This window comes from Symphalangus syndactylus, chromosome 19 (genome assembly GCF_028878055.3).
Source record: "Symphalangus syndactylus isolate Jambi chromosome 19, NHGRI_mSymSyn1-v2.1_pri, whole genome shotgun sequence".
Taxonomy (NCBI): domain Eukaryota; kingdom Metazoa; phylum Chordata; class Mammalia; order Primates; family Hylobatidae; genus Symphalangus; species Symphalangus syndactylus.
In genome coordinates this window covers 38994265-39022060 of record NC_072434.2, presented here as the reverse complement: position 1 = coordinate 39022060, position 27796 = coordinate 38994265, and the positions used below count along the sequence as shown (strand labels likewise).

General features: G+C 43.4%; 2 protein-coding genes across 3 annotated transcripts in view; one reads left to right on the top strand and one right to left on the bottom strand.

Annotated features, from left to right (window-relative positions):
• The window catches only part of RGL1 (ral guanine nucleotide dissociation stimulator like 1), a 289859-nt gene that overhangs the window by 57401 nt on the left and 204662 nt on the right, over positions 1-27796 (top strand). The window lies entirely within an intron of this gene.
• LOC129458244 (transcription factor NF-E4-like) lies at positions 10803-16037 on the bottom strand. Its single transcript, XM_055233974.2, has 4 exons — positions 15937-16037; positions 15169-15292; positions 14813-14970; positions 10803-12816 (listed from the first exon to the last, which is right to left on the bottom strand). The coding sequence occupies exons 1-4, from the start codon at positions 16035-16037 to the stop codon at positions 12459-12461; spliced, it is 741 nt and encodes a 246-aa protein (XP_055089949.1). The 3' UTR covers positions 10803-12458.

Here is a 27796-nt window from a genome sequence, read left to right as displayed (position 1 = left end):
GAGCTGTGGCTAGTGTGTGTAGTTCCACACAGGCAGGGGTGGGCTGTGCAGAGCTGCTTGTTTACAACAGCTTCCTGAATCTGCTAATACCAGACTGAGTGAATGAAAGATTAGTTTGAAGTTCTTGACCCATATTCTTTACATTAAACATTGATAACCATTTTTTCTTTCAATCCTTCCTCTATGTTATTCTGGATTTGAAATCTCTAGCTATGAGATAATATTAACTGAAATTCTTGACATTTGCCAACCCTAGTCACAACCCTTGCTAAAGATCATTTCAACATAAAGCATTTGTCTTTTAGCTTGTCTGAAAATATACTGCAGAATGTTGCTGGTAATGGATTTCTTGGAGTTGAACCATTGGGTAGAGGATTGGTGATTTGAGTTTACCATCTGATTTATATGTTCTATGGTCATCATAACTCAGATTTGCAGATCTGGGTACTAGTGGGACCATGGGGCTATTGTGCCTGACTTAATTGCATACTTAAATGTAAGGCTAGAAGTAAAGCTGAAAAAGCAGATGGATGGAAAATGAGATTGTCCTGTTTTGAGGTCATATGGAAAGCCAAGAAATTGCTGGAGCAGCTCTGACAGGGATTTCAGGAAAACAGGCTGGTAATATTTCCACTTCTCTCAGCTTGCAGTCTGGCTGAAAATGTAGTAAGATCAGCCTTTTCCAAAGGTCTTGGTATTTCTGCAGCTGTTTTCAGAAAGCCTTGAAAATGAAAAATGAAGGAGTCCACAGAATCTCAAGTATCCATGTTCCAATCACTAAAGCTCTCGGACGATCTAAGTGGAAAAGAGCTGAAGCCATGTAAGTGAAGGTGTGTATGACACAGTGCCTGTGTGGAGGCTGCTCTTTCAGATATGACATCATGCCTGTGGCCCCCAAAAGCTTCCAGGAGAGCATCGGCTTGACAGCGAGGATGCCAAAAAGTCCTTGATAGGAGCTCTACACATTGTATTTCCACTTTCTATTATTTTAGTTTCTTTTTTGTTCCATTCACCTGAGTCAGCTGGGCCATCTGCCTAAGCCAGCCAACATCTCACATTTTCTAATTGGTCTAGTTAGTCCAGGGTTAATATGTCACTTACTATCACTAATGAGAGACTGTACTTGCTAGACTCGTAAAGCATTTTTAATGCATGCTTCCAGTATTATGATTCCTGTTCTACAGAAAAAGAAACCAGGTTTCAGAGAATTTATGTGATTTGTACAAATTATTTGAACAGACTAGTGGATCATGAGGACTATGGATGTATATTTTATACTGTCAGCCACCAACTTTCAAGTGGTTGAAGCTTTCCACATATGTAATATGTTTAAAAGGAAGTTTAAAACAATAGAAATGACTAGATTGTGTCAGTGATTTTTAAATATTCTGCAAATGAAACTTAAGTAAAAGTTCAATATGTTAAAGCTACAAGTTCTATTTTAACATGAATTTATTTCACAAGTTCAGGTTTCTAATAACTACTTATTTTCAAGTTAACCAGTAACATTAACAAAGCTGTTTATGAACACAAATATTTGAAATCTAGATTTGTAGATGTGAGTTGGAGCCATAATATCTAATATATTTTAAAGTTTTGTTTGGTTGTCCCCCATTGAAAAAAAAACTGATTTACAGATAAATTCTTGAAAATAGGTATAATTTTCTTAAAAGCTAAGTCTACTGAAAATACTATTCAATCTGATTGAATCAGACACTTGAGAAATGATTGACAGGTAGTTTTGGACCCACTTTGAATCACTATCTAACTATACCTGAAAATACTCATTTTTCCTCTTCTCTCCTAAGCCCAGTCCAATTACCATCCTCTGAAACAGCTCTTGTCAAGGTCCCTAGACCTCTGTGTAGCCAAATCTGCCCATAAATTCTCAGTTCTCACTTCATGGGACCCATCATCAGCATTTGACACTCTTGATCACTCCACTTACTCTCCAAGGCTTGCGCTCTCCTGGCTTTCTTCCTATCTCAAGGGCCACTTCTCAGTTTCCTTTCTGTGCCCCCCTCATTGTCCTGACTATCTCAAACTCCCTATCAGTCCTTTTCAACCATGGTTTTTCATCTGAACCAAGGACACAAAAAACGATTCCAGAGAATATTTTCTCAACTTTTTCCAAGGAAAATAACTAGTTCTAGGTGCATAGGAAGGAATTTAATCCATTACATACAATGGGTGCCTTAGGGCTTTGTCTTAATGTTCCTTCACATAACCTCAGTTGACAAAGGTTGCCAGGCTCAATCCACAAACATTAGGCATCTGATGCATTTTCGTGACCTTAACTCCATCTATATATTGACAACTCCCAAATTTATATCTCCAGCCCAGGCCTCTATCTGAACACAGGATAATGTTCTATCCAATTTGATGCAATCTCTTGTAAATATCTGACATCTCAAACTTATCATGTTCAAAAACAAAACCTGATCTTTCCCCCAAAAACTGTTCCACTCAGAGTTGTCATCTCTCAGGCCCAAAATTTTAGTCATCCCTGAACTTCTGGTCTTTCTCTCACATCTTTCATCCAATCCTTCGGCAAATCCTACTGTACCTACGTTTCAAATACATCCAGGATCTGACCAATTCTTGCTACCTTTACTTCTACCACCCTGAGCCACATCATTCTCTAGAGATTGAACTATTCTAGTAGCCTCCTAATTGGCCTCCCTGCTTTCATTGTTGGACCTCTACAGTCTATTTCAAACACAGCAGCCAGAGTGATCCAGTCCTTTGCTCAAAATTCTCCAGTAGCTCCCAATTACAAATTTACGCGTATGGTAAAAGCTGGAAACCTTACAATGGCCTACGTAATCTGTAGTGCCTCTTTCCTGACTGCTGCAGTCTTTTTGCTGTTCTTACAATACATTGAGCAACTTCCACCCAGGGCACTTTCCCCTGCTCTCGCCCCAAACCCCCATGGCTTACTCCTCATTTCTTTCAAGTCTTTGCTTAGATGATACCTTATCAGTGAGGCCTTTCCCTCCCAACCTTTTAAAAATTGTAAAGGCCCTAATCACTCACTATCCCCATTCCATTGCTTATTTCTCCCTATTGTGCTTATTATTTTCTAATATTTTACATGGTTTGCTTATTTATTTTTATCATCTTGCTTTTCTACTAGTGTGCAGTTTCCTCAAGGGCAGAGATTTTGCCCATCCTGTCCACTACTATATGCCAAGTGTTTGGAACAGTTTGCACAGAGGAATGGTTCCTGAATGAATTGAATGCATGGTGAGCATTTAATTTGAAATTTGAAATGTGATTAATGGAATTTTAATCATTTTAAATTCTCCTTGTATTGCACAAAATGCCTCTTAAATGCATGTTGTAAAATCATGAGATATTCAATCCAGGTACCTCAGTGCCCACTCCTCCTAAATATTTACTCAAAGGTTAAAAACCGTCATTAGTTTTGTATGCTGAGGCCAAATTTGAACTTTTAGTTGCGTGCTGGTACTTCATCTGCAGATGTAGGTATCATGCATTTCAACCCTACATTGCTAAGTTAATCTAATTGAGTATATTGAAAATATCAGTAGGATTCCAAGTATCCCAGTTCTCTCCCTTCCCCACTGTACTCTGTGTGAGTTGTAGTGGGGCTGGTCCCTGCAGGTTGCATTTCTCTTGGTTGGGCATCTTTCTTTCTGGGTTGACCTAATTGCAGGCAGTAGTGCGTGATGAGAGGCAGCTTGGAGAAGCCAGGGTATTTTCCCCTCCTTCTCTGCTGCTGTCAGCTTCCTGCCATGGCTACAGCTTCTGTCAAATGATTCCATCCTAGTGTGTGAGCCAGCTCACATCAGTTCATGAGGGACAATTTTGTTTATTTTTTTCAACTCCATGTTTATGTTTTTCCAACTCCATCAATATCACATTGATGACTTAAAATAGGCCAAATTCTGGCTTTCCACTGACAGAGAACCAATTTGTTTTTTTTTTTTTTTTTTTTTTTTTTGAGACGGAGTCTCGCTCTGTCACCCAGGCTGGAGTGCAGTGGTGCAATCTTGGCTCACTGCAAGCTCCGCCTCCCGGGTTCACGCCATTCTCCTACCTCAGCCTCTCCCAGTAGCTGGGACTACAGGTGCCCGCCACCACGCCCGGCTAATTTTTTGTATTTTTTAGTAGAGACGGGGTTTCACTGTGGTCTCGATCTCCTGACCTCGTGATCCGCCCGCCTCGGCCTCCCAAAGTGCTGGGATTACAAGCGTGAGCCACCACGCCCGGCTGAACCAATTTGTTAAACATTGACCAGCACACCCTGGTGGACTCAGCCATTGCATTCTGTAACACTCCTTTTTCCTTTTCTCTCTTTGGTCTAAGAGTGGTAGTGGCTTCCAGCTCTTGCTAATCCCTGGCTTATTCACTCTTCCCTGTTTAGGACTCAGTTCCTTGGTCACCTTTGTAAAGAATTTCCTGCATTAATTCTCTTCCCTTTTAGAAACAGGAAATGATTTCTGTTTTCCTATACTTTGATACAATACCTAAAATAGAACAACCATGCTATGTTTGAGTGAACTTGAGAGAACCTTTAGCAGCAATACAAAACAAAAATCTTTGTCTCATCTGAAATATTTGCACCAGTACCTTGCCTTGGAACACACAAAAATACTTTGATACAAAAAGTAAATTTCTGATCTCATTGCCAAAATTATTACACATTATTTTGAAATGCTACAACTTAAAGACAGCACTCTAATATAGTTAACACTTAATATGACATTATCCAACATAGTTTTAAGAGATGCCGCCATTTTGTTACCTCCTAATACTTGTTTCTGAAGCTTATAGGAACTACTTGAATACTTTTTTTCAATTGCTTTTCTTATAAGTCATTTTCAGTTGCTATCCTATGGCTTACTCATCATTTGTAGACTTGGTCACGTTGTGAATGAGTTACTTCATGGTATGTTCAAAGTCATTTAAATACCTTCTTCTGTTTTGATGTATGTATTGAGTGTTTTTCAAGGCTATAAACTCCCTTAGGTTTGGCCACAGGAACAAAGTGTACAAAAATCTAGAATAGGAAGAGCTATAACATCCATACTCTCATTTAGTTGAATTATAAAGACTTTAGCTGTCTTATTCATCACATATGTTGGTTACCCAGTCTTGGGTACCGTGAGCTGTGATATCTGACAATGGTACCAATATTTCAGAGGCAGGGCAGCCTGGTCATTTAACACATTCACTGTGGGGTCAGTAGCTCAGGAGGTAATAGGGTTCACCCAGTGTGTTTCCTTCACATGTGTTGATGTAACTTACCCTGAACAATGTTTTTAAATTCATTTTTACCATTTAAATACTACTGGTCCAGACTGAGTAAGCATCCTTGAAACTATATTGTAGTCCCATCTACAGTCCTACATCAAGGCTTGTTCCAAAATTGCTCCAGGTCATAGACTTGGACTTTAACTCCATCTTCATCTCTATGCCCACCTTACAGAGTCCTCCAAGGAATGTTCTAGAGAGCCCATCTTTCCGTATAATCAGGCTATTTAGAGTGGAGCAAGTGATGAAATTTAATGTGAAAGATTCCTTGATTTTCATATTATCCTATTGTCTGAAGATTCTGATCAATCTAATAAATATCCAGGTTAGGCCTAGTCTGGTTTTCTTTATCCAGGATCCCTTCTATCCCCAGCTAGAGCCACTAGATCACTAAATCAATCATATGTGCAGGTTGCCTCTGATTTATTTTCCTCGCTGCTGCTGGCCTGACCCTGCCTTTTAGCCCTGATTGGAATGTTTCAATGTTTGCTTTGTTCTAATACGCTGTCCCTTGTACTCTCTTTTAAATAACCAACCTCTGACTGTCTTGGTTCTTGTTTACCCACCTTTTCATCAGCCCCTTCCTCATTCTTCAAGCCCAAATTCCAGCTTGAAGTCTGGGTTCTACAATCTGTTGACAGACTTCGTTAAAGCTTATGATCTGCATTCCTGACCTTCTTAGGAGTGTCTGCCTCACAATTTTCTGATGTTATATTGTGCAATGACACGTCATTTTGTTTGTTTTTGCTGTTGCTGACTGGACCACTGTATATCAGACATGGTGTTTTGCCTGCCAGACCAAGCCTTCTCGTATTGCATGGGAGTATACTAGTGGCTGTGACCAGACTGATTTTAAGTTCTAATCCCTCTTCCCACTCCTACCCTCAACCTGCTCAGACCTGACAAAGTAATAGGAAATTGCCCACCCATTTAAGTCCCACAAAAAGCCTTACTGCACCACTAGCCACTTCAATTATGATGAGTAGTTTTACGGGAAGAAAGGAATTGCAGGCTGATGATAGTAGCTTTGTTGAGTTGGTAGCACTGGATCCAGTCTCTGAGGGAAACATAATGGTTGGATTTCAACTTTGTAGTATTATTCCAGGAGCATCTGTATAGTATCATAAATATGGGATCTCACATGATGTCTTCCTGTGTCTCAGAAAAATGGACAGAAAGCAGGTTTCAAGAATCTTTTTTTTTTTTTTAATTTGACTTTGAGTTCTGGGATACATGTGCAGAATGTGCAGGTTTGTTACATAGTTATACATGTCCCATGGTGGTTTGCTGCACCTATCAACCTGTCATCTAGGTTTGTTTTTTTTTTGACAGTCTCACTCTGTCGCCCATGCTGGAGTGCAGTGGTGTGATCTCGGCTCTCTGCAACCTCTGCCTCCCGGGTTCAAGCGATTCTCCTGCCTCAGCCTCCTCAGTTGCTGGGATTACAGGCGCACACCACCACAATCGGCTAATTTTTGTATTTTTAGAAGAGACGGGGTTTCACCATGTTGGTCAGGCTGGTCTTGAACTCCTGACCTTGTGATCTGCCCGCCTCGGCCTTCCAAAGTGCTGGGATTACAGGCATGAGCCACTGCACCCGGCCTGTCATCTAGGTTTTAGGCCCCACATACATTAGGTATTTGTCCTAATGCTCTCCCTTTCCTTCCCCCCGAGCCCCTGACAGGCCCTGGTGTGTGATGTTCCCCTCCCTGTGTCCATGTGTTCTCATTGTTCAACTTCCACTTGTGAGTGAGAACATGTGGTGTTTTGTTTTCTGTTCCTGTGTTAGTTTGCTGAGAATGATGGCTTCCAGCTTCATCCATGTCCCCGCAAAGGACATGAATTCATTCTTTTTTATGGCTGCAAGATTAAAGAATCTTTTGCAACAGATGTTGCAATCTCTAAATTGAGATTTGGATTGATCAATTTTTGCCCTTGAGATCACACACAGATTTGTTGATAGGCTAGATCTTAGGTTTTGGTTTTGGGGAATAACAATCCACTGTCCCAGGGACTTCCAACCATTTGATGAAAGAATGGTTTTTAGTTCTCTGAAGCCTTAAGGTAATTTAATTTTAGAGCTGGTCTGGAACTGACCTTGGAGATTGCCTGGTTATTAGTCTAAACCCTCATTTTCAAGGTACTGATGACAGAGAATAGGAGGTATGTTCCATTTCCCTACCCCGTATTGTGTGACTGATGGGAATGGAGAGGTAGAGTAGGACAGAGGTGTATGGTCTATCAAGAAAGGCTTGAAGTCGTCTCTCAATCTTTTGTGCAACCAGTTTTATTAAATGGATGGAATTCAATGGGAAGTTAAATGGGGAACAGCCTCTACCCAAAATCCCACCCCACCCTCCACTGCCTTCAATAACGTTAGGCTCTTAATTTTTCCATTTTTCTTTTTTAAAATAATATTTTATTGGCCGGGTACAGTGGCTCATGCCTGTAATCCCAGCACTTTGGGAGGCCAAGACAGGCAAATCACAAAGTCAGGAGTTCGAGACTAGCCTGGCCAACATAGTGAAACCCCATTTCCACTAAAAATAGAAAAATTAGCCGGGCGTAGTAGCAGGCACCTGTAATCCTAGCTACTCGGGAGGCTGAGGCAAGAGAATTGCTTGAACCCAGGAGGCAGAGGATGCAGTGAGCTGAGATTGTGCCATTGCACTCCAGCCTGGGTGACAGAGCAAGACTCCATCTCGAAAAAAATAAAATAATATTTTATTGTTTTTTGCATAATGTCTTTATTTTGCAGAAAATGCTTTCTGCTTATCGTCTTTGGCTACTTTGTCAAAACTCTAGGTATGTCAACTCTAGCTATGATACCTGACACAAAAGAGGCCTGAACATTACTTGAAAGCAACAAGGAAGAGAATGAAAGTTTGTTTTTTATCTCACTAAAGTAGGACCATTGGAGTTTACAAATTCTGGTATACCAAAGTCATCTATATGCTATATGAGAAACAAGCAAGAAGTTTCTGGACCCTAGTGAACAATTTTTTTTTTCTGTGAATCATGGTGAATTAGGCCAACTGCATTGCTTCCATCCTTGAATTCACCTAGATGACTCAGGACAACACTGCCACTGCAGATTACCAGCAAAGTGGGAGGTGGTGATGGGACTTTTTGATAAATAGTAGAATATGTATTCCTTCTTCTATTTTAAAATGAAGTTAATAAGGCTTTATTTCCTTCCTTTGACCCATAAGACCGCCATTTTTTACCTAGTAGATCATTCAAATGAATGCTGGTTGCAAAGTCATTGCATATTTCAAGACATAGGTCTTGATTCACATGGAAGGTGGTGACATGGCTGTCTATGAGGCTACCAGGTAAGGTTGGGCTGAGGCATTGTACTGGCTGTCAGGCGTGTCTGTGTCTGTGACAGTCCCTTCATACAGTGGGGATCCTAGAGCTAGTAGATGGATTTGTGTTATGACTCATGGGGCACATATTGATGTGGGCAGGCATTCGAGGCTGGACCAACTGACAGGGGATTCGAGCATGGATAAACACACAGATGAACTGTCAGAATTGTAAGGCTCTTGTATCGGTTTGAACCCTGAGAGTGCACCAACGAACCACACAAGGCAGTGTGGAGCAACACGCTGTTTTAATGTGTGCCTGGGTGCAGACGGGCTGAGGCTTAAAAGGGCGTCAGCACCAAATGAGGATGGGGCAGCAGTTTTATAGTCTCCTGTAAACAGGAAGTGTCTCAGTCTGATGTAACTGCTATGCAGTACCTGGACAGCAGTACCTCTCTCGGTCTTCAGGGGGTACGTGTCTTCCGGCCAGCTCTCTTCCTGCTTCTGCTATCTTGCTGACACATACTGTTGGTGCAAGTGGTCTTGTTCCTTGGGACTAGGCCTGAGAAGTGAGGAGTTATTCACCACCACCTCCCCCCCTGGCTTCCAGGCCCTGGGGAAAGTCTTTCATTCTTGTCTATTTGGTTATAGAAAAAGGGAAAAGTGACGACTTTCTCAATAACTACTTCAAGCGTGACATGGTGGGTGGTGTGGCCACCTTGGAAACAAAATCTTAATTTTGGGGTTATTTTTGAGAGATGGGTTGGTATTCATCATGTCGATGCAGCAGGAGCATCATCTGGATTGTCTGGCTGTTAACTGTGGTTTCAACAAGACTTTTAATAGCTTTTATTATTAGTGGGATAATACAGGGGAGAAACAGGAGGAGGCCAGTGATGAAGATTACTGTCCCTACCAGCATTTTAAATCCTCCTAAATGAGAGAACCACCCTCCTAGAAGGTTTGTTGGATCCCATCCCTTCCAGGTTTGGACTGGTACATTGGCTACTTTTCTGATGTTTGAAGCGATTTATAGTACTGTTTTTCCATTATCGTCTATGTTAAGACAACAGTTGGAGATATTAAACTTACCACAGACCTCACCTTCTGAAGTTGTTTGGAACGCTTCTACCCACCTTGAGAAAGTACAGACAAAGACTAGAAGATAGTGGAGCTGTTTATTTGGTGGGATGTGAGTGAAGTCTACTTGCCAATCTTGCCCAGGTACCTGGCCCTGGGCTTGGTGGGTAGGAAAAGCCAGTGGCTGGAGGGAGCCCTGGGGTGACACTGAATGGCAGATAGAGCAGGACTGGGTGATTTCTTGAACACAACTGGAAAGGTGAGGACAAGTGAGAATAGGGCGGATAAGTTGTAAGAGAGGTTTGGAACTGACATGGAAAAGTTGTGGAGACTTTGGGGGATAGGGATTGTTTGAGAGTGAGGAAGAACGAAGCGCCCTTCCTTGACCTACCATGGTCCTTGCTTTTGAAGGTTTTGGGCTCAGAAGTCCTCCTTTTCTTCTGAGGAGTAAAGAGGAGAGAACAAGGACACGGACAGAAACTGGCCTTGCACAGGTTGTAGGTGTACTTGTTTGGCTACCTGATCTGCTAGTGCATTTCCAGCTGCTGTAGGATTGTATGGAGTTTGGTGGCCCCTGCAATGAATGATGGCAACTTTCTGTGGGAGCCTGGCAGCTTGAAGGAATTTGTTGATGAGAGATCCATGTATGACAGGAGTGTTTTTTGCAGTTAGGAGACCTGTTCTTTCCAGATGGATGAGTGTGAGTGCACTATGTGGAACGCATAATGAGAATTTGAATATATGTTGATCTGTTGTCTGGCTGCTAGAGTGAGAGCTTGAGTGAGGGCAATGAGTTCAGCTTTTTGGGAGGTGGTTCTTAGAGGGAGCAGATTAGCTTCAATAGTGTGTGTGGGGTGACACTGTAAAATAGCCAGCATGTTGGTGTCCTTGGTGTAGGAAGGAGCTGCCATCTACAAACCAAGTAAAGGAGGCATCTGGAAAGTGTTGGTCTGTTAGGTTTGGAAAATGTATAAGAAATGTTTGAACAGTGTTCACACGGGAGTGTGTAGGGTCTTGGGTGGTTGTAACTTCAGGTAAGACTGTGGCCAGGTTTAGACAGGAGCTGGTTAGCATGGTTATGTGGGGAGTTTCTATGAATAGAGCATACAGTTGGAGGAGCCACTGGGCAGAGATCAGACTTAGTACATTGCAGTGAGCTAGCATGTCTTTGATGTTATGGGTTGAATAAACTGTTAGGTTGGCATGAAGAGATAGTTTTAAGCTTTCAAGGGTGAGGACAGCAGCTGCTGCCAATGCTTGGAGGCAGGCAGGCCATCCAAGAACTGTGGCTTCAAGCTGTTTAGAGAGGTAGGCAACAACCTGGAAGGTGGGTCCCTTAGACTGGGTTAGAACACTTATTGCAACTCCACACCATTCATTGGTATAGAGGGAGAAAGGTTTGGTGAGGTCTAGGTCTGGGAGAGTGAGGATGGGGGCTGAGGTGAAAGCCTTCTGGAGTAGACAGAAAGGTTAGGTAATAGGCTGTGCAGGGTTTAAAGCCTCATGGAGAGGGCCTTTAGCGGCTTGGCATAACGGTTTGGCAAGCAGAGTGAAGGAGGGAACCCAGAGCCTAAAATATCCTGCTAGTCCTAGAAAAGAGAGAATTTCTTGCTTAGTTTGTGGAGGTGGGAGGGACTGGAGGAGGGATATGCGGTCAGTTGTGAGCCCTTGGGTTTGCAGGGTAAGAGCTAGGCCTAGATAGGTGACTGGGGGGGTGCATATTTGTGCTTTCTTAAGGGAGACCTGATGCCTCCATTCTGCCAAGAAGTTTAAAGGAGAGATGGTATGGACGTTACAGTCTCTTTGAGAGGGTCTACACAGGTGTAGATCATCAAGATACTGAAGGAGAGTGGACGGTTTTAGGGATAAGGTACAGGTCATGAGCAAGGACCTGCCCAAAAAGGTGGGGGCTGTCTCTGAAATCTTGAGTTAGTATGCACCAGGTGAGCTGATGTGAAAGGTGGGTGTCAGGGTTTTCCCATGTAAAGACAAAGAGGTTTTGGGAATTTGGGTGTAAAGGAATTGTGAAAACAGCATCCTGTAGGTCTAGAACAGAAAAACAGGTGGTGTTGGAGGGAACTGTGGAAAGCGAAGTATATGGTTTAGGAATTACTGGACATGCTAGGAGTACGGCTTGGTTAATGAGCCTGAGGTCCTAGACTAAGCAATAAGTTCCATCTGGCTTTTTGACGGGTAGAATTGATGTGTTAAAAGGGGAGTCTGTTGGGCAGAGTAGGTGACTGACAAGGAGGTGAGAAATTATAGGCTTTAGGCCTATGAGAGCTGCTTGGGGGATGGGATACTGCTTCTGTGATAGGAACTGGGTGGGGACTTTAAGGGTAATGTGGACAGGGGTGTGGTGTTTTGTGATTGAGGGCGTGGAAGTATCCCAAACAGTGGGGTTAACTATGGCTGGGGGATAAGGAAAGGTTGCATGTTTTAAGGTGGGAGGTTGGAGGAGTAGAAGAAAGTTAGAAGCCCCGGAGGGGTCTGGGTTGATGCATTGGGTACTATGGGGAATGTGGAAGTGGAGAGTAGTGTGGAGTTTTGAAAGGATGTCTCTACTTAGCGGAGTTGGGCATGAGGGCAGGACTAAGAAAGAGTGAGTGAAGGAAAAGGTGTGCAGGGAGCAGAAAAGTGGAGGGGTGGCTCGGGGTTTGGAGACTTGTCCATCAATTCCCACAACAGAGACTTGGGAGGACTGGGTAGGTCCTGAAAAATTAGGTAAAGCAGAGTAGGTTGCCCTGGTATTAATTAAAAAACATACTGGCCTACACGCCACCATCAGGGTTACCCTTGGCTCACATGAAGAGATGGTAGTTGCCGAGGTGTCCGTTCCAGGGCACTGTCAGTCTTCAGCAGCAAGGCCGATGAGATACGAGTAGGAGGTTTTGACCGGCTCAGGAAGGGATGGGGGCAGTCCTTGTGGGGGCTGCTCACAGTCTGACTTCCAGTTGGGTCCTCCACAGAGGGGGCACAGCCTGGTGGGCTTACCTGGGTTTGGGCATTGTCTGGACCAGTGGCCTTCATTGCCACACTTGAAACAGGCGCCAGGTGGAGGTGGATTGCTAGGAGGCTTCTGTGTGGAGCTGCGGCCCCGTGGGCCCACAGAGCCCCTGATGGCAGAGGCAAGCATTTGAAACTCTGCCTGTTTTTTGCCTTTTACTTTCCTCACCATGACTGTTAAGGATGGTGAAGGCTAAATTAAGAAGGTCTCATTGTGTGGTTTGAAGGCTGTCGTCAAGCTTCTGAAGCTTGCGCCGAATACTGGGGGTAGATTGGGAGATGAACTGAAGGTTTAAGATAGTGGTTCCTTCTGGGCTGTCTGGGTCTAGGTTGGTATACTTTCTCATGGCTTCAGTTAAACGAGAGAGAAAAGGGCTGGGTTTTTGTGGGGACCTTGGGTGATTTCTGAAAGCTTTTCATGGTTGACTGCTTTATGGGCACCCTTTTTGAGTCCTGCAAGGAGACACACAATCATTTGGTCTTGATGGCGGCATCCAGGGGCCCTGTCTTGATAATCCCAGTGGGGGGCCTGGTTGGGGACTGCCTCTGCGTCACTAGGCTGGGCAGGAGCTTGGTGATGAATTGTATCAGCATGCACCTGAGCTAGGGTCCAGATATGGTCCCAGTCTTCTGGGGTGAGGGTGGAAGAGAGAATAACATAGAGGTCATGCCAGGTTAGTTCATAAGACTGGGTGAGGTACTGAAACTCTCTAATATAAGAGGTAGGATCTTCTGGAAATGAACCGAGTCTTTTGTTAATTTGAGAGAGATCAGTGTGGGGGAAGGGAACATGAACTCTAACAATACCGTTAGTTCCTGCTACTTCCCAAAGTGGGCACACTAGCACAGGCGCTGAAGTAAGGGTGGGGCATGGGCCAAAGATGGCACCTGAGCGAGTATGGGAAAGAGAGAAGGAAGAGCCTGGAAGTGGTTCCTGCTGAGGGTTTGAATGGGGAAAAGGGGGTTGAGTTAACAGGCAGTGGAAGATAGGGGCATAAGGTGGCGGGATGAATTTGCAAGCCTCAGGAGAGGGTGGTGGGGGAGGACAATGGGTACAGGCAATACTAGAATTGTCCTGAGGAGGAGATGGTGTAGAAAAAGGAGTGAATATTGCTGACTGGGAAGATGGTGGCTGGGAAGATGGCGGCTGAGAAGATAAAGAGGAGGCTTGGGGGTTAAAGAAGATGGTTGAGAGGGGAGAGGTAGGGGCTGGGAGAGGTGGACAGCAGACTGCTGGATCAAACAAGGAAAAAAAGGTGGGGTGGGGAGGAGGAAGGCGATCTGGGTGGTGAGAATGGAGGAGAATGATTTGAACAGGTGAGCAAGAATTGCAGAGATCAGGTTGTGATCTAAGTGCAAAAAGGCCTGGACATAAGGAATTTCTCCCCATTTCTCCAGTTGTCGGCAATAATTGCTTAAATTAGTTAAAATTATAAAGTCGAATATTCCATTTGTGGGCCATTTGGACCTGTTATGTAATTCGTACTGTGGCCAGATTGAATTGCAAAAAAAGACAAGGCGCTTAGGGCGGATATCTTGCATGAGGCCTAAGGTCTGCAGGTTGTTTATGAGGCAGCCTAGAGGGCTGCCTTTTGGAATGGAAGACTGGGAATTTCCCATAACGGAGGGTAGGCTCGGGAGAACAGGGAAAAGGAGACCATCCTGGACGGCCGGAGGGAGGTGATAAAAGGAGCGATCGTCACTGCTGCCTTTTTCAAGGCCTTGTTCATGTTCCCTTCCCCCTCACTGATCTCTCTCAAATTAACGGGACTTGGTTCATTTCCAGAAGACCCTACCTCTTATATTAGAGAGTTTCAGTACCTCACCCAGTCTTATGAACTAACCTGGCATGACCTCTATATTATCTTCTCTTCCACCCTCACCCCAGAAGACTCGGACCGTATCTGGACCCTAGCTCAGGTGCATGCTGATACAATTCATCACCAAGCTCCTGCCCAGCCTAGTGACGCAGAGGCAGTCCCCAACCAGGCTTAGAGGCATCCCCCTAAGACCAGATGATCAGCGAGTGCCTGGCACATGCCAGAGCCTTCTTGGACCAACACTGGATCTTTGGACTGGAGAAACCAAGAGAGGCCATGTGGATTTTTCTCTGTTAACCGGGCTCCCGGGAAATTTACCAGTAGGTGAGATCAGTGACTGATGTGCATGCACAGAGAGGTGACTGGAGGCTGAGGAGCTTCCTTTGTCCGGTTGCTGTGGGCTGCTGTCCAGGGTGGAAGGACACAAGGGACGCGGACCGGAGCCCCTTCCGGATTTCGGCACCAGATGTAAGGCTCTTGTATCAGTTTGAACCCCGAGAGCGCGCCAATGAACAACACAAGGTGGTGTGGAGCAACGCGCTGTTTTAATGTGTGCCTGGGTGCAGATGGGCTGAGACCTAAAATGGCATCAGCACCAAATGAGACTGGGCAGGGGTTTTATAGTCTCCTGTAGACAGGAAGTGCCTCAGTCTGATGTAACTGCTACACGGTACCCGGACGACCTCTCTCTCAGTCTTCAGGGGGTACGTGTCTTCTGCCGGCCCGCTCTCTTCCTGCTTCTGCTGTCTTGCTGATGCACGCTGCTGGCGCAAGTGTTCTTGCACCTTGGGACTGGGCCTGAGAAGGGACGAGTTATTCACCCGCTGCCCCCCTTCCCACCCAGCTTCCAGGCCTCAGGGAAAGTCTTTCAAGAATGTGTTGGAGAACTGTTCCAGTGAGCACAGGGCTAGGGTAGGAGGATGAAGGTTGGTTCCTTAGGGCAGGGTCCCTTTCACAGCTGTATGTGGAGGGAAGTGAGGGAGGCCTCCAAACTGAGGATGGGGGTTGGCAGGTGGGCAGAGGGTACTGGTTCTAGGAATAAGCTACCAACTGAATGGGAGTACCTAGATTGGGGTTCTTCCTGGCTGCCTTGGAGTTCTTCCATCATATCTTTGTAATTGCTTCTTTCCTTTGCATCCAGGGAAGCTTTTGCAAATGGATTGTGTTTAAATTTCAGCTTTGAGCTCTTCATTCTGATAAGCTGTCACAGTTATTTATGAACTAGGTCTCGGAAAGCAATGGCTAGTGATTATGTGTTGTGGACACCCCACTCTCACTATGTGAATTCGAGGCTGGTGCTTATTAAGGAGTTTGACATGATCAGGCCCCCTCTGTGTAGCTAGTTGTTGATCTTGACTTTGCTGAGGGAGATGGGCATCTTCATCCAGTAGCACCCTAAGTTGGGGGAATTGGGCTGGATGGGCACACACCTGAGGGCCTACAGCTCAGGTTTGCCCTCTGGCACCCATTCCTGGTTCCCACTTCTGGTTTTCTTCCAGCGCTTACTGTGGGCCTCCACGAAGTCCAGCAAGAAGGAGTACATGGCTCTTAAAGCCAAGCCAGACATGCTCGGCACTGGAAACAACTTCCTGGCATTCTTGGTGGTGATCATGTCATTGGTGAGCTCCTTGAAGCATAGCCACAACTTGCTCTCCTCCAGGCCTATGTGCCACTTTCACTCTACGTGGTCACCCTTCTCAATGCCTGGCCTGTTGGTCACGCTTCGTGGCTCTCAGCAGGTAGTCCACTTGGTACTGCAGGCTCTTCGATGCACACTCTTACCAGTGCTGTGGGAGCTCATTCTCCTGCCTGCCTTCCCCCACTTTCTTCTAAGCCCCAACTTGCTACTTGAGAACCATCTTTACCTATCCAAGACCTATGAAGGTGCCTGGGTCCCTGTATAGACTGGGAGGAGGGTGAGGATGGAGATCTGGTCAGGAAAGGCACTGGTGGTGAGGGGGAAGGTTATCGTACTTGAACTCCTGAAAGGCATGAGCAGGGCAGACCTCTTGCTCTTTTGTTTTTGCATCCCTTGTTTTTTGGCAGGTGTTTCCCAGGTGTATTAGTCTGTTTTCACACTGCTGTAAAGATACTACCTGTGACTGGGTGATTCATAAACAAAAGAGGTTTAATTGACTCATCATAGTTCTGCATGGCTATATAGGCCTCAGAAAACTTACAATTACGGCGGAAGGTGAAGGGGAAGCAAGGACATTCTTCACATGGTGGCAGGAGAGGGAGAGAGCACACAGGGGAAACTGCCACTTTTGAAGTATCAGATCTCATGAGACCTCCCTCACTATCAAGAGAACAGCATGGGGAAACCACCCCCATGATCCAGTCACCTCCCACCAGGTACAATTTGAGATGAGATTTGGGTGGGAACAGAGTCAAACCATATCACCAGGATCAGATAAGTAGTGGAAGTGGATAACTAGAAGGAAAAGGGCAAAAATCCCTTGCTTGTCTGGGTGCCATCTTTCTCTTGGTCCTTGATGCTTTCCAGATGTGACATGCTTACATAAGTCTTCTCTCTCCTGAGCTACACTTCTGCATCTTTGGAGGCCCCTAACTTGGGATGTCTCTGTTTTAGCCATCTTTGAATTTATCCTGAGCTCCTGCTCCTGGAGGTTGACCCCACAACCTGTTACTGAGTCAGCCCTTTTAGGCCGGGTCACACACAATGTCTCAAGGCTGGGTTACCCTTTGCAGCATGCACTCAGATCCTGGGCAACTCACATCGTTATGCAAAGGGTAGCCTGCTGCACACCCTCTGTACTCGACTTTTGCACACTGGTTCCAACCAACTCTTCAGTGAGAAGCAGAACCCAAGCTCTGTGTTCATAGGCACCCAGATTCCAGAGGACATCTGTCATTTTCTCTCATGAACTGTCCCTGGATGCAGTTCAATGACATTCAGCCCATGGAGCCTGCAGTCGCTCCCAGCCTCAGTGAGCAGTTTTCTGGGAGCCCTCCAACTCTCCCACCCACCACTGCACTTAATGAGTATGTAGGAGGTGTTGCGGGGGTGAGGTGACAGAAAAGCACTCTAGAGAGGAGTGAAATACTATAGCCCACCCTTACCGGGTCTTTCCAGTCCCCTCTTAAGATTAGTAAGGTTGAATGGAGTACAAAGGTGAGAGTCTAGGGACCTTTAGTTTTCCCCTTAGAAAGCCTTGGAGGGGAATTCATTCCATGTCCTGTTGTAATTATCTAGAGAGGTCAACTCTACATTCAATTGAACCTGTGAGTGGATTTGGCAACTGTCTTGAGCTTAGCCCTGGTTGCCATAACTCATTAAGTTTCTTACAAGCATTTACTATGTTAACAGAATGCTGGGAATGGGGTGTGGGGGCAGGCGGAGGAGAAGAAGAAGACATTCACAGTTAACACCTCTGATGACATCTCTGATAGCAAATAGATACTATTACAAGACTCTATCCACCCAAGAGCTAAATCGTTAGTTACAGATGCAAAGTGCTGTGTGGTCTTGAGTAAGCCTCTCAGTTTTCCCATCTATAAATCTAGAGTAGCAGTGCAGATTTACTTGGCAAGGTTTTTCTGAGGGTTAAAGTACCCTAAATCATGTAATTAAAATGAACATAAAGTATTTTCCAAATTTGAAGAACCATGGAAATGAGAAAAATAATTACTAAGAGACCCAGTGAGGGGCTATGTTTGAACTGTTGGCCATTCCTTGGGCAGTAGTAATTTCCTGGCAGGAACTGGCCTGGGAGGGCCCTTGACAGATGTTGCACAGAACTAGTTTAAGAAGGGCTGACTGGCATGTGGTTATTATTTTATCTTTGTAAAGCTACAGTGTGAGGCCTGTGACAGCAGGAGGAGGCCGTGAGGTATTCATTTGACAGCCTGCCATTGTCAACTCTAATGGGAGAGAAACTTCAGTGGCTAGAAGGGCAGCCTCAGGTTGTAAGTGATTCATTTTTAGTTCAGCTGCAATAACTCCTGCTGGTGATTTAATCCTGTGACTTAGGAACTCTTCGTGTGTGCTTGAGTGAATGAATAAAAGAGAGACAGAGTGAGAGAGAGAGAGAGTGTGTGTGTGTGTGCATGTGTGCACACGTGCACACACATTCATGTCAACAATTTCTATTCACTCACTTGTGATTACCAATGGGCCACATTCTATTTAGGTTTTGGAGGCCTGGCATTAAGCATGTTTTGCTAGGATGATTTGTTTTTTGGACAAGGAAGCTAACATAGTAAGTCATATAATAATTTAGTTTATATCTTCATTGTTGCAGAGTTTGGCTGATAGCAAGGGCAGCAGTCGAGAATGATAGTCTAATATAGACCTTAATCCCAGCTCCTAAAGTAGAATGGAATTGTGGAAATCAAGTTTTCTTGTCTAAAATAAATGTTTTCTGGCATTCTTATAAAAGGAACAGGTTGAAAAGTCCCTGTGGAATCTTAATTTTGCCACCGCAGATTATTAAAGACCCCAGGTGAGCAAATCAACTGTGAGGAGGTGATTTTTATCAGTTGGCATTGAACAGACCACAGCATAGCTATCACCTGTATGGCCTTCCTTTGCCTTTGATGATCGCGTGTCAGTGGGATGGAGGATTTGTTTTGTTTTGTTTTGAGACAGAGTCTCCCTCTCTCGCCCAGGCTGGAGTACAGTGGCATGATCTCGGCTAACTGCAACTTCCACCTCCCAGGTTCACGTGATTCTCCTGCCTCAGCCTCCTGAGTAGCTGAGATTACAGGCGCGTACCACAATGCATGGCTAATTTTTGTATTTTTAGTAGAGAAGGGGTTTTACCACGTTGGCCAGGCTGGTCTTGAACTCCTGACCTCAGGTGATCCTTGGCCTCCTGAAGTGCTGGTATTACAGGTGTGAGCCACTGCACCTGGCTGGGATGGAGGATTTTAAAAGGAGTTGTATTGCCTTTTTGAAAAAAAATCTAGAGGTACCCCCTCCTTTTATAATGACCCTTTTGACTGAAACTTTATCTTAAAAATTCCAGGATAAGGGATAAATTAGCCACTAGAATGTGATTTCCATGTGCTACAAATTTTCATATTCTCCCAAAATCCTTTGTTTAAATCTAATTCTCAATGCGATGGCATTTGGGAATGGGGCCTTTTGGAGGTAATTAGGTCATGAGGGCAGAACTCTCATCAATGTGATTAAAGGCCTTATAAAAGAGGTTCCACAGAGATCCCTCATCCCTTCTACCATGTGAGGTCACAGGGAGAAAGCACTGTCTGTGAACCAGAAGATGGGTTTTCGCCAGACACCAAATCTACCAGAGCTTTGATCTTGGACTTTCCAGCCTCCAGAACTGTGAGAAATCATTTCTGTTGTTTATAAACCATTCAGTTTATAATATTTTGTTATAGAAGCCCTGTTGGACTAAGATACCATGAATTTAGAGATATTTTGCATATTTTATTCACCGCTGTATCCCTAGGCCCTAGATATGACCTGACATATATTTAAGGTGCTCAATAAATATTTGTTTAATGAATGAATCAATTGAAAAAGGGCTATAACCTCCTATTAGGAGTGATCTCTGGGTGTTGGCTCATGCTTGCCTTTTGGGATCATCTGCACGGATGTCATAAGTGCTAAAATCTTAAGCCACGAGAAATATGGAGCTTCTTTCCACCACAGTGATTTTCTGTGAAATCACTACCCAAAGATTTTTCACGCTTTCCAAAAATATTTTTTGAATGAACACATGTCATGGGTGGGGAAGTTTTCCTCTTATTGGGCAGACATTTATTTTCTTATTTCATTTATTATTTCATGCAGATGTCCCCTGTGATGTTAAGTTAACACTACTACTGGTTTTTTCATTTTTTTGCATTTGAATCATACTCAAACCCATGCCAGAGAACAATGCAGTTCAGCTTTCTGATGACCATGTACGGTTTTTGCAAAGTGGTCTATCTTGTCCCTTTTTAAACTGAGGACTAATTTAGTATAAAAGATCATTTAGACAACCTATTCCATCTATTCTAGCTTTGCCAGCATGCACAGAAACACCCAATGCCACAAAATCACCGAAATGAGACTCACACACCAGGATTAAGGGAAGATGATGCTGTTGATGAAACATTAGTGAACAAATAGAATTTTAGAATCAATGATAATCTCTGCCTCATTATGTAATTTAAGCCCCTTGATTTGTACCTGAGGAAACCAAAGCCCTGTGCAGCACAGAGTAAGGACGTGTGAGAACTGGAGTTAAGGCTTATGCCCTCTGACTGACAGTAAATTCTTTCCATAGTACTGTCACAGCATGCCACAGGGAACAAGTGTCTTTTTATCTTTTAATAACTATGTATCAAATGCTTACGGCCAAAAAGAAGAGCATAGATGTTAACAGTTTTGATACTTGCGCTATACCGGCTCCCGGCCACCTGAAAGAGCTTGATGGGTCAGCATCAGTGAGTCTTGGAGAGTACGTGAAGACCCGCTGCTCACAGGGTGTGAACTGGGAGTTGGAGGCAGTCTGGTGCACGTGGAAAGGCATTGGACTGGGGTGGAGTGAGGAAGCTTGGGTTCTGATTCTGATCGAGCCATTGGCATGCTATATATATTTTACCTTGTTTAGTCCTAATTACCATCCTACTAGGTAAGGATTTTTATTCTTATTTTAGGAATGAGCAAACTGGGGCATAGAAAGGTTAGGAAACTTGTTTAAATTAAGGTTATACAGGCTAATAAGTGGCAGAGCTTCATTTGAACCCCAGCCTATGTAATACTACCCAAAAGTTACTGCCCAGTTTCCCTCTCTGAGCCTCACTGAAAAGAAAATGTTTGGATGATCTCTGACATTCCTTCCAGGTCACAAATTCTGCATTTGATCTTGTTTTTTGTTTGTTTGTTTTGTTTTGTTTTGTTTTGTTTTAGTGATGTTTGGCTTTGAAGATTTAGTCCACCCCTCTTTCCTCCTCGTTGTTGGCAAACTGATTGTTATATAGATTTTCACACATCTGTCTCCCAGGATAGTGTGCTAAGAGGACCACTGGAGACTGCAGAAGTTTGTTTCTTTTAGGTGTAAGCCTTGTTTCTCAGGGTACTATGCTTTCACTAGCATCTTAAATAATTAGGTGACAGAGACTGTTAACACTTTATTTTCACATAACACCAAGTAACTAAGAATTGCTATTATTTTGCCAATTAGCCCATGCAATCCTTAGCTCATAGACCAAACCATTATCTTCAGATACATGTTAGTCTCAATTACCCAGAGAAACAGAACCAATCGGAGACCTATATCTATATCTATACCTGTATCTTTCTATAACTATACATGTAGAAAGGGAGGGGGGGAGGGAGGGAAAGATGGAGAAAGAAACTATAAGGAATTGGCTCATGTGGTTATGGAGGCTGAGAAGTCCTAGGATCTGCAGTTGGCAAGCTGGAGACTCAGGAGAGCTGATGATGTAGTCCTAGTGCAACTCTGAAGGCCTGAGACCCAGTAGAGCTGATAGTGTAAGTTCTAGTCTGAGGAGAGGACTGAAGACAGAAGACTAATGTTCCAGCTCAAAGACAATGAATGAATTGGATGAGGCTCACCCACATTGGGGTGGGCAATCTGCTTTACTCATTCTGCCAATTCAAATGTTAATCTTCTCTGGAAACACTCTCACAGACATACCCAGAACAATGTTAAACCAACTATCCGGATACCACACAGCCCAGCCAAGTTGACAAATAAATTAACCATTACAATATACTAGAACTATTATGTTTTTACACTTCAAGAGGTGTTGAAGTGACTCAGTTGATCTAAGGGGAAAAAGGTGATATGCTATTAAAAATATAAACACAGAAAAAAACTGCATGTTTTAGTTAGGGTAAGCTGTTATAACAAATAGACTCCAAAATTTATACTGGCTTAATCATAAAAGAAGTTTATTTCTTGCTTGTTACAAAGTACTGATCAAGTTACCAGGTCAGCAGAGTCCCTGCTAAAAGAGGCCTCTTCCATCTTTAATATGTAGCTTCTGAAATCAGCCCAAATGTTGTCTTCATCTCAACCAGTTGGGAGGAGAAAAGAATGTGGAGAAGTGCCACATGGGAGGATTTTATGAGCTAGGCCAGGAATGGCCCAAGTCTTTTCTGTCACATTCTTTTGAATGGGACTCAGTCACATGGCTGCACCTGTTGGGGGCGGCTGGAAAATGTAGTCCCTGGCTGAGCAGCCCATATCCCAGCATGTCCACTGTACCCTGCACGAAGAATCAGAAGATCTGAATTCTGGAATTGGCTTTCCTATTAGCTGGTTGGTGATCTTTTCTTGACTGTAAAATGTAAAAGCTGGTTGATATCCCAAATATCTTCTTGCTCTAGAATTCTATGTCTCTGTTTTGCTCTTTAAAAGAAAATGTTCCGTATGAAGACAGCTAGTTCTTTGCCTGGATGCAGTGAAGGTCCTGGTTCATGAAGCAAACTTTGTCTCACATAGGACTTAATACTGGCAAATCAGGGAGCCAAGTCTGGGGGCTCTTTTGATCCTGTACTGGATAAATTATTATTTGTTGGGCATAGTAAGCATTGATTCATAGGTGGCAGTTTACTGTATTTTAGGGGTCTTCTAAGTGGTGTGTGCCGCTGGCCCACATGAAGATTTTCCAAAGGATTAGGTGTTACAGCCAGCATTTTTACAGTATCAGTTATCTTTAATTTTTGTATGTACCTACTCCTAAACTGATCAAAGAACACCTACAATGAAAGAGTTTTGTTAGTTCTTCTTTCCCACCTCTCTTTTCACAATTGCCCTTCTCTACCTTTACAAACGAAAGTCTACTGCTTACTCAGACTGCATCTTGCATAGTTCATTGTTCCAAGTGTAGAAACCTCTAGGGCACCAAAGTGATTTTTTAAAATATGTGTCATTTATATTCAAGATATTAAACATACTTTCTCCATCTGGCACATTAAAGAGTATATTTATAATAAAGGTTTTGCTTTTTATGTTTAGTAATAATTTATGAAAAGTATATGTATTTATGTTGTTTTGATCAATTATGTACCACTCATAATTGAGAATACAGCTCAGTGAAACATTATTTAACTTATAGCCTTATACTGACAGAAACTTAAAAAAAATTTTTTATTTATATTTGATACTTTTAAATTTAAAACTATTTTGCCCTAAGAGAAAATTCTATAGCAAAGGCAAAACAGAAATACAATTTCAAGAAGCTAAAGGAGTGACTGTGTACTTGGGTGATGCTTGAGCTAGATTCTGCCCTTGTGGCTGATAAACTAATGGAGGAGACATAAACAAGTAAATTAGCAAAAGTGCAAGATAATTTTAGATCATGATAAATGCTATGAAGAAAGTAAGCAGGAGGGTGGTCAAAGAAAGCCTCTCAGAGGAAGTGGCATTTGGTATGAGCACAGAAGAGGTCTTCTCTCCTCTTGAGCAAATATATCATCTCAGGTTGGGGCATGGATATGGTGGAAGGGAAGCAGACCTTATTTCTGTTAAAGAGAGCTTGTTCATGGGCGGGTGCGGTGGCTCACGCCTGTAATTCCAGCACTTTGGGAGGCCGAGACAGGTGGATCATGAGGTCAGGAGATGGAGACCATCCTGGCTAACACGGTGAAACCCTATCTCTACTAAAAATACAAAAAATCAGCCGGGCGTTGTGGCACACCTCTGTAGTCCTAGCTACTTGGGAAGCTGAGGCAGGAGAATCGCTTGAACCTGGGAGGTGAAGGTTGCTAGTGCCGCTCTACTCCATCCTGGGCGACAGAGGGAGACTCGGTCTCAAAAAAAAAAAAAAAAGAGAGAGAGAGAAAGAGAGCTTGTTTATGTATATTTTAAATAGATGCTGATGGAGATCAAATTACTGTGGTATTTATATTCCCACTGGATACATTTAAAGGAATGACATAAGTTTATGATATTTAAAATATTTCAATAGTCACCATACACTAGAAATTATATCATTTGCAAATATTTAAACTTACAATGAAAACTTTTTCATATCAACCTAAAATGAACAAGTGGTAAATAGTTTATTAAAATGTTTTTGGGGGTACATGAGCAAAGGACTTTCAAAACCACAGGCATAGTAGCTTAGAATATGGGCTTTGAGTTTAGGCTGCTTAAGTTGGAATCCTGGATCCATTACTACTGGTCGTGTGATTGAAGGGTCAGTTCTGCGAGCAACAGCATCTGAATCTGTAAAACAGAACTGTAATCCCAGCACTTTGGGAGGCTGAGGTGGGTAGATCACAAGGCCAGGAGTTCGAGACCAGCCTGACCAACATGGTGAAACCCCCGTCTCTATTAAAAAAAAACTACCCGGGCATGGTGGCACATTACTGTAATCCCAGCTACACAGGAGGCTGAGGCAGGAGAATCGCTTGAACCCGGGAGGTGGAGGTTGCAGTGAGCCGAGATCTCGCCACTTCACTCCAGCCTGGGCAACAGAGTGAGACTCTGTCTAAAAAAAACAAAACAAAACAAAACAAAAAAATGAAAACAAACAAACAAACACAAAAAGCACCTAAGAAGGAGGAAATTTGAAGTTTAAATGAGATAATGCATGTAAAGTGCTAATCTCACAATAAGGGCTGAACAATGTTTTCTATATTATCAACATTATAACTTTGCTCTCAACTGTATAGTGCTGATTGAACTCTATTATCTTTCATATGGTTGCAGAGCAGGCTGAAAGGTAAATTGTGAAATCCAGCCCTTTGCTGAACTGGAGTAGCACTTAGGGGCAAACTACACTATTCATTTCATTCTTTCCTGCTTACTTTATGTGTTATTGATTGACATTCATTCATTCATTGATAGTCAAGTTGAGTATATTTTGAGACACTTGCTGAGCAGGCATGCACCTTGACTACAGTGTGGTCTCTTCTCCTCCTTGTAGTTCATTGAAGTCATTCCAAGGAAATTACAGATTTTCCTTCTCTCCTTGTGCACATATACCTCTAGAGTGTAGGGAGATGCAATCTTGAGAAGAGTACTTGGTTTCTCCCTGAGGACAAGCTGATGGCACTGGCTCTGTCTCCTGATGTCCTTGCTGTGGCTTCCTCTTTTGTTCTGCTAAGGCCTTAGGGCCTTCGTGTGACACAGCTGGGGATTACTAGGAAGAAGTAAATATTTGCAAAGGGTGTTCTGTAGAATGTTAAAAAAAAAAAATAGAAAAAAATTAAAGGCCAGGTGCAGTGGCTCACGCCTGCAATCCCAGCACTTTGGGAGGCTGAGGCAGATGGATCACCTTAGGTCAGGAGTTTGAGACCAGCCTGGCCAACATGGGTGAAACCCTGTCCCTATAAAAATACAAAAATTAGCTGGGCATGGTGGCACATGCCTGTAATTCCAGCTACTCAGGGGGCTGAGGCAGGAGAATTGCTTGAACCCTAGAGGCAGAGGTTGCAATGAGCCAGGATTGTGCCACTGCACTCCAGCCTAGGCAACAAAGTGAGACTCCATCTCAAAAAAAATGAAAAAAAAAAATTTGCAAAGGAAAGGGGATCTTGGGAGCAAGTTAACATGGTCTGGTGGGGTGAAGAGAAAAGCTGAATGAAGGTGGCATTAGAAGGAGAGAGGATTTAAAATTATTGAGGGAAGTATGATTAAAGAAACTGGAAGATGAAGGTAAAGGATGGTAGAAAAATTAGCCTTAAATAAATAGAGTCTGCCAAAAGCAAAAGTAAGGATTCACTAAGATATATAGCAGAAGGAAAATTGTGAAATGAAGTAAAGGAAAAATACAGCTGATGAATCACCAAGGAGTTATAGCAAGGCCTTAAAAATCATTAATGGAAAGTTTAATGCCAAAATATTAGAGTAAAAAGATAGCTTGAAAGTACGCAGCTTGTCTGTGCCTGGCTCCTAAAAAACACCACAGAACGGCCAATCCTTTGCCTCTGGCACCCACACAGCATGCATGTCCTGAAGTGAAATCTTTCATACCATCCCTAAACTCCCTCTTCACACACAAGCTTTGTTACCATTCTTTTTATTTCATTCCCACTGGTCCAAAACTGTATATGCAACCTATAAGAACTGACCCAGCGGTGCTGCCAACGTGCAAAGATCTGCATCCCTGGGCTGCCTACTTCTGGCAAAGGATCAGTTTGCTTAAGTTGTCCATTTCCCTTGTCATACTACTGACTTGTCAATATTACAAGTGTTTATTGACAGTCTTCCTTCATTCAGTTGAAGGCCTTTCAAGCTAGGGACTGTGGCTCTTTTGCTCATTGTGGTAGTCCTGGAACCTAATGTGTGGAGAATGGATTAGATGGGGAGGGAGTAGGAGTTTACCTACTACCAGGGTAAGAAGTAGTTTTGGTGAGTTAAGGCTGACTTGGTTTAGGGAGCTGGAAGCTGTGGCATAGGAAAATGTCTATTTGAGACTTTTAGGAGATATGTTTTGATGAAAGAAAAGGACCTGGTAATTGATTGGATGTGGGTACTGAGCAAGGCAAAGTGTCAAGGATGACCTGGAGAGAGCTCTGGTTGGGTGGTGGTATAATTGAGTATAACAGAGAGCACTGGACGAGGATCAAGTTTAGGAGGGAAATAAAAAACCCCTGAGATATCCTGGTGGAAATGTTGAGTTGGCAGTTGGATGTGTGGAGCTGAAAGTGATGTCCTTTCGCTCCCATTTCTCTAGACTTGACTTACTTCCTGATCCCAGATCTCTGTTTCCAACCAATTATTGAACACATCACCTGGAAGAACCACAGGCTGCTCATTCTCAGCATGACTAAAACTCACCTAATCATCTTCCTCTGTGTAGCCTGGTTTCCTTCTTAAAATCTTAATCATTCAGTGGGAATTTTATTTTCCTGCTTCCTCTGTCTCTACCTGACCTGCAAATCCATTCCACCCCTGTCATGTAAGTCTTTTTGATCTATACATCTAACTCTTATTTTCATTTCCACTGCCATTGTTCCACTCCCACTGCCTGATGCTCATTTTACCCCTGCTTATTATAATAGCTTCCAAATTTGTCTCCCTGACGCTGTGATTTCTTAACTTCAAGCACACTTCCTTATTGACACTGGATGCAATCTTTCAAAAGCTCAATAGTAAGTATGAGTTTTAACCCCACAGTATGTTAGAAAACGCCTTTCCCCTTCTGTCCTCTGCATACCCCACCAATCTTGTCTTCTTTGCTCAACCAATCTGTAATCAGATCTTTGGATAACCTGCTATTATACAAATGTGCACTCTAATTTAGGCACCCTTGTGCCTGTTGTTTCCTCTCTTCAGGATGAAGTTTCTTCACCTTTGGCCACCTTGGATACTATTTTCTTAGCTTGGAATGTGTTTTCCTCACTTC

Bases quoted from the DNA above. Each gene is read 5' to 3' on its own strand.
- LOC129458244 (XM_055233974.2), bottom strand. From the start codon at position 16,037: ATGTACTCCTTCTTGCTGGACTTCGTGGAGGCCCACAGTAAGCGCTGG. The intron at 15,293-15,936 runs GTAGGCCCTCAG...GTCCCTTCTCAG, and splicing joins CCAGAGGGCAAACCTGAGCT to GCCCAGTCCCAAGGTGCAAG. The intron at 14,971-15,168 runs GTACCGTGTAGC...AACTGATACAAG, and splicing joins CTGAGAGAGAGGTCGTCCGG to AGCCTTACATCTGGTGCCGA.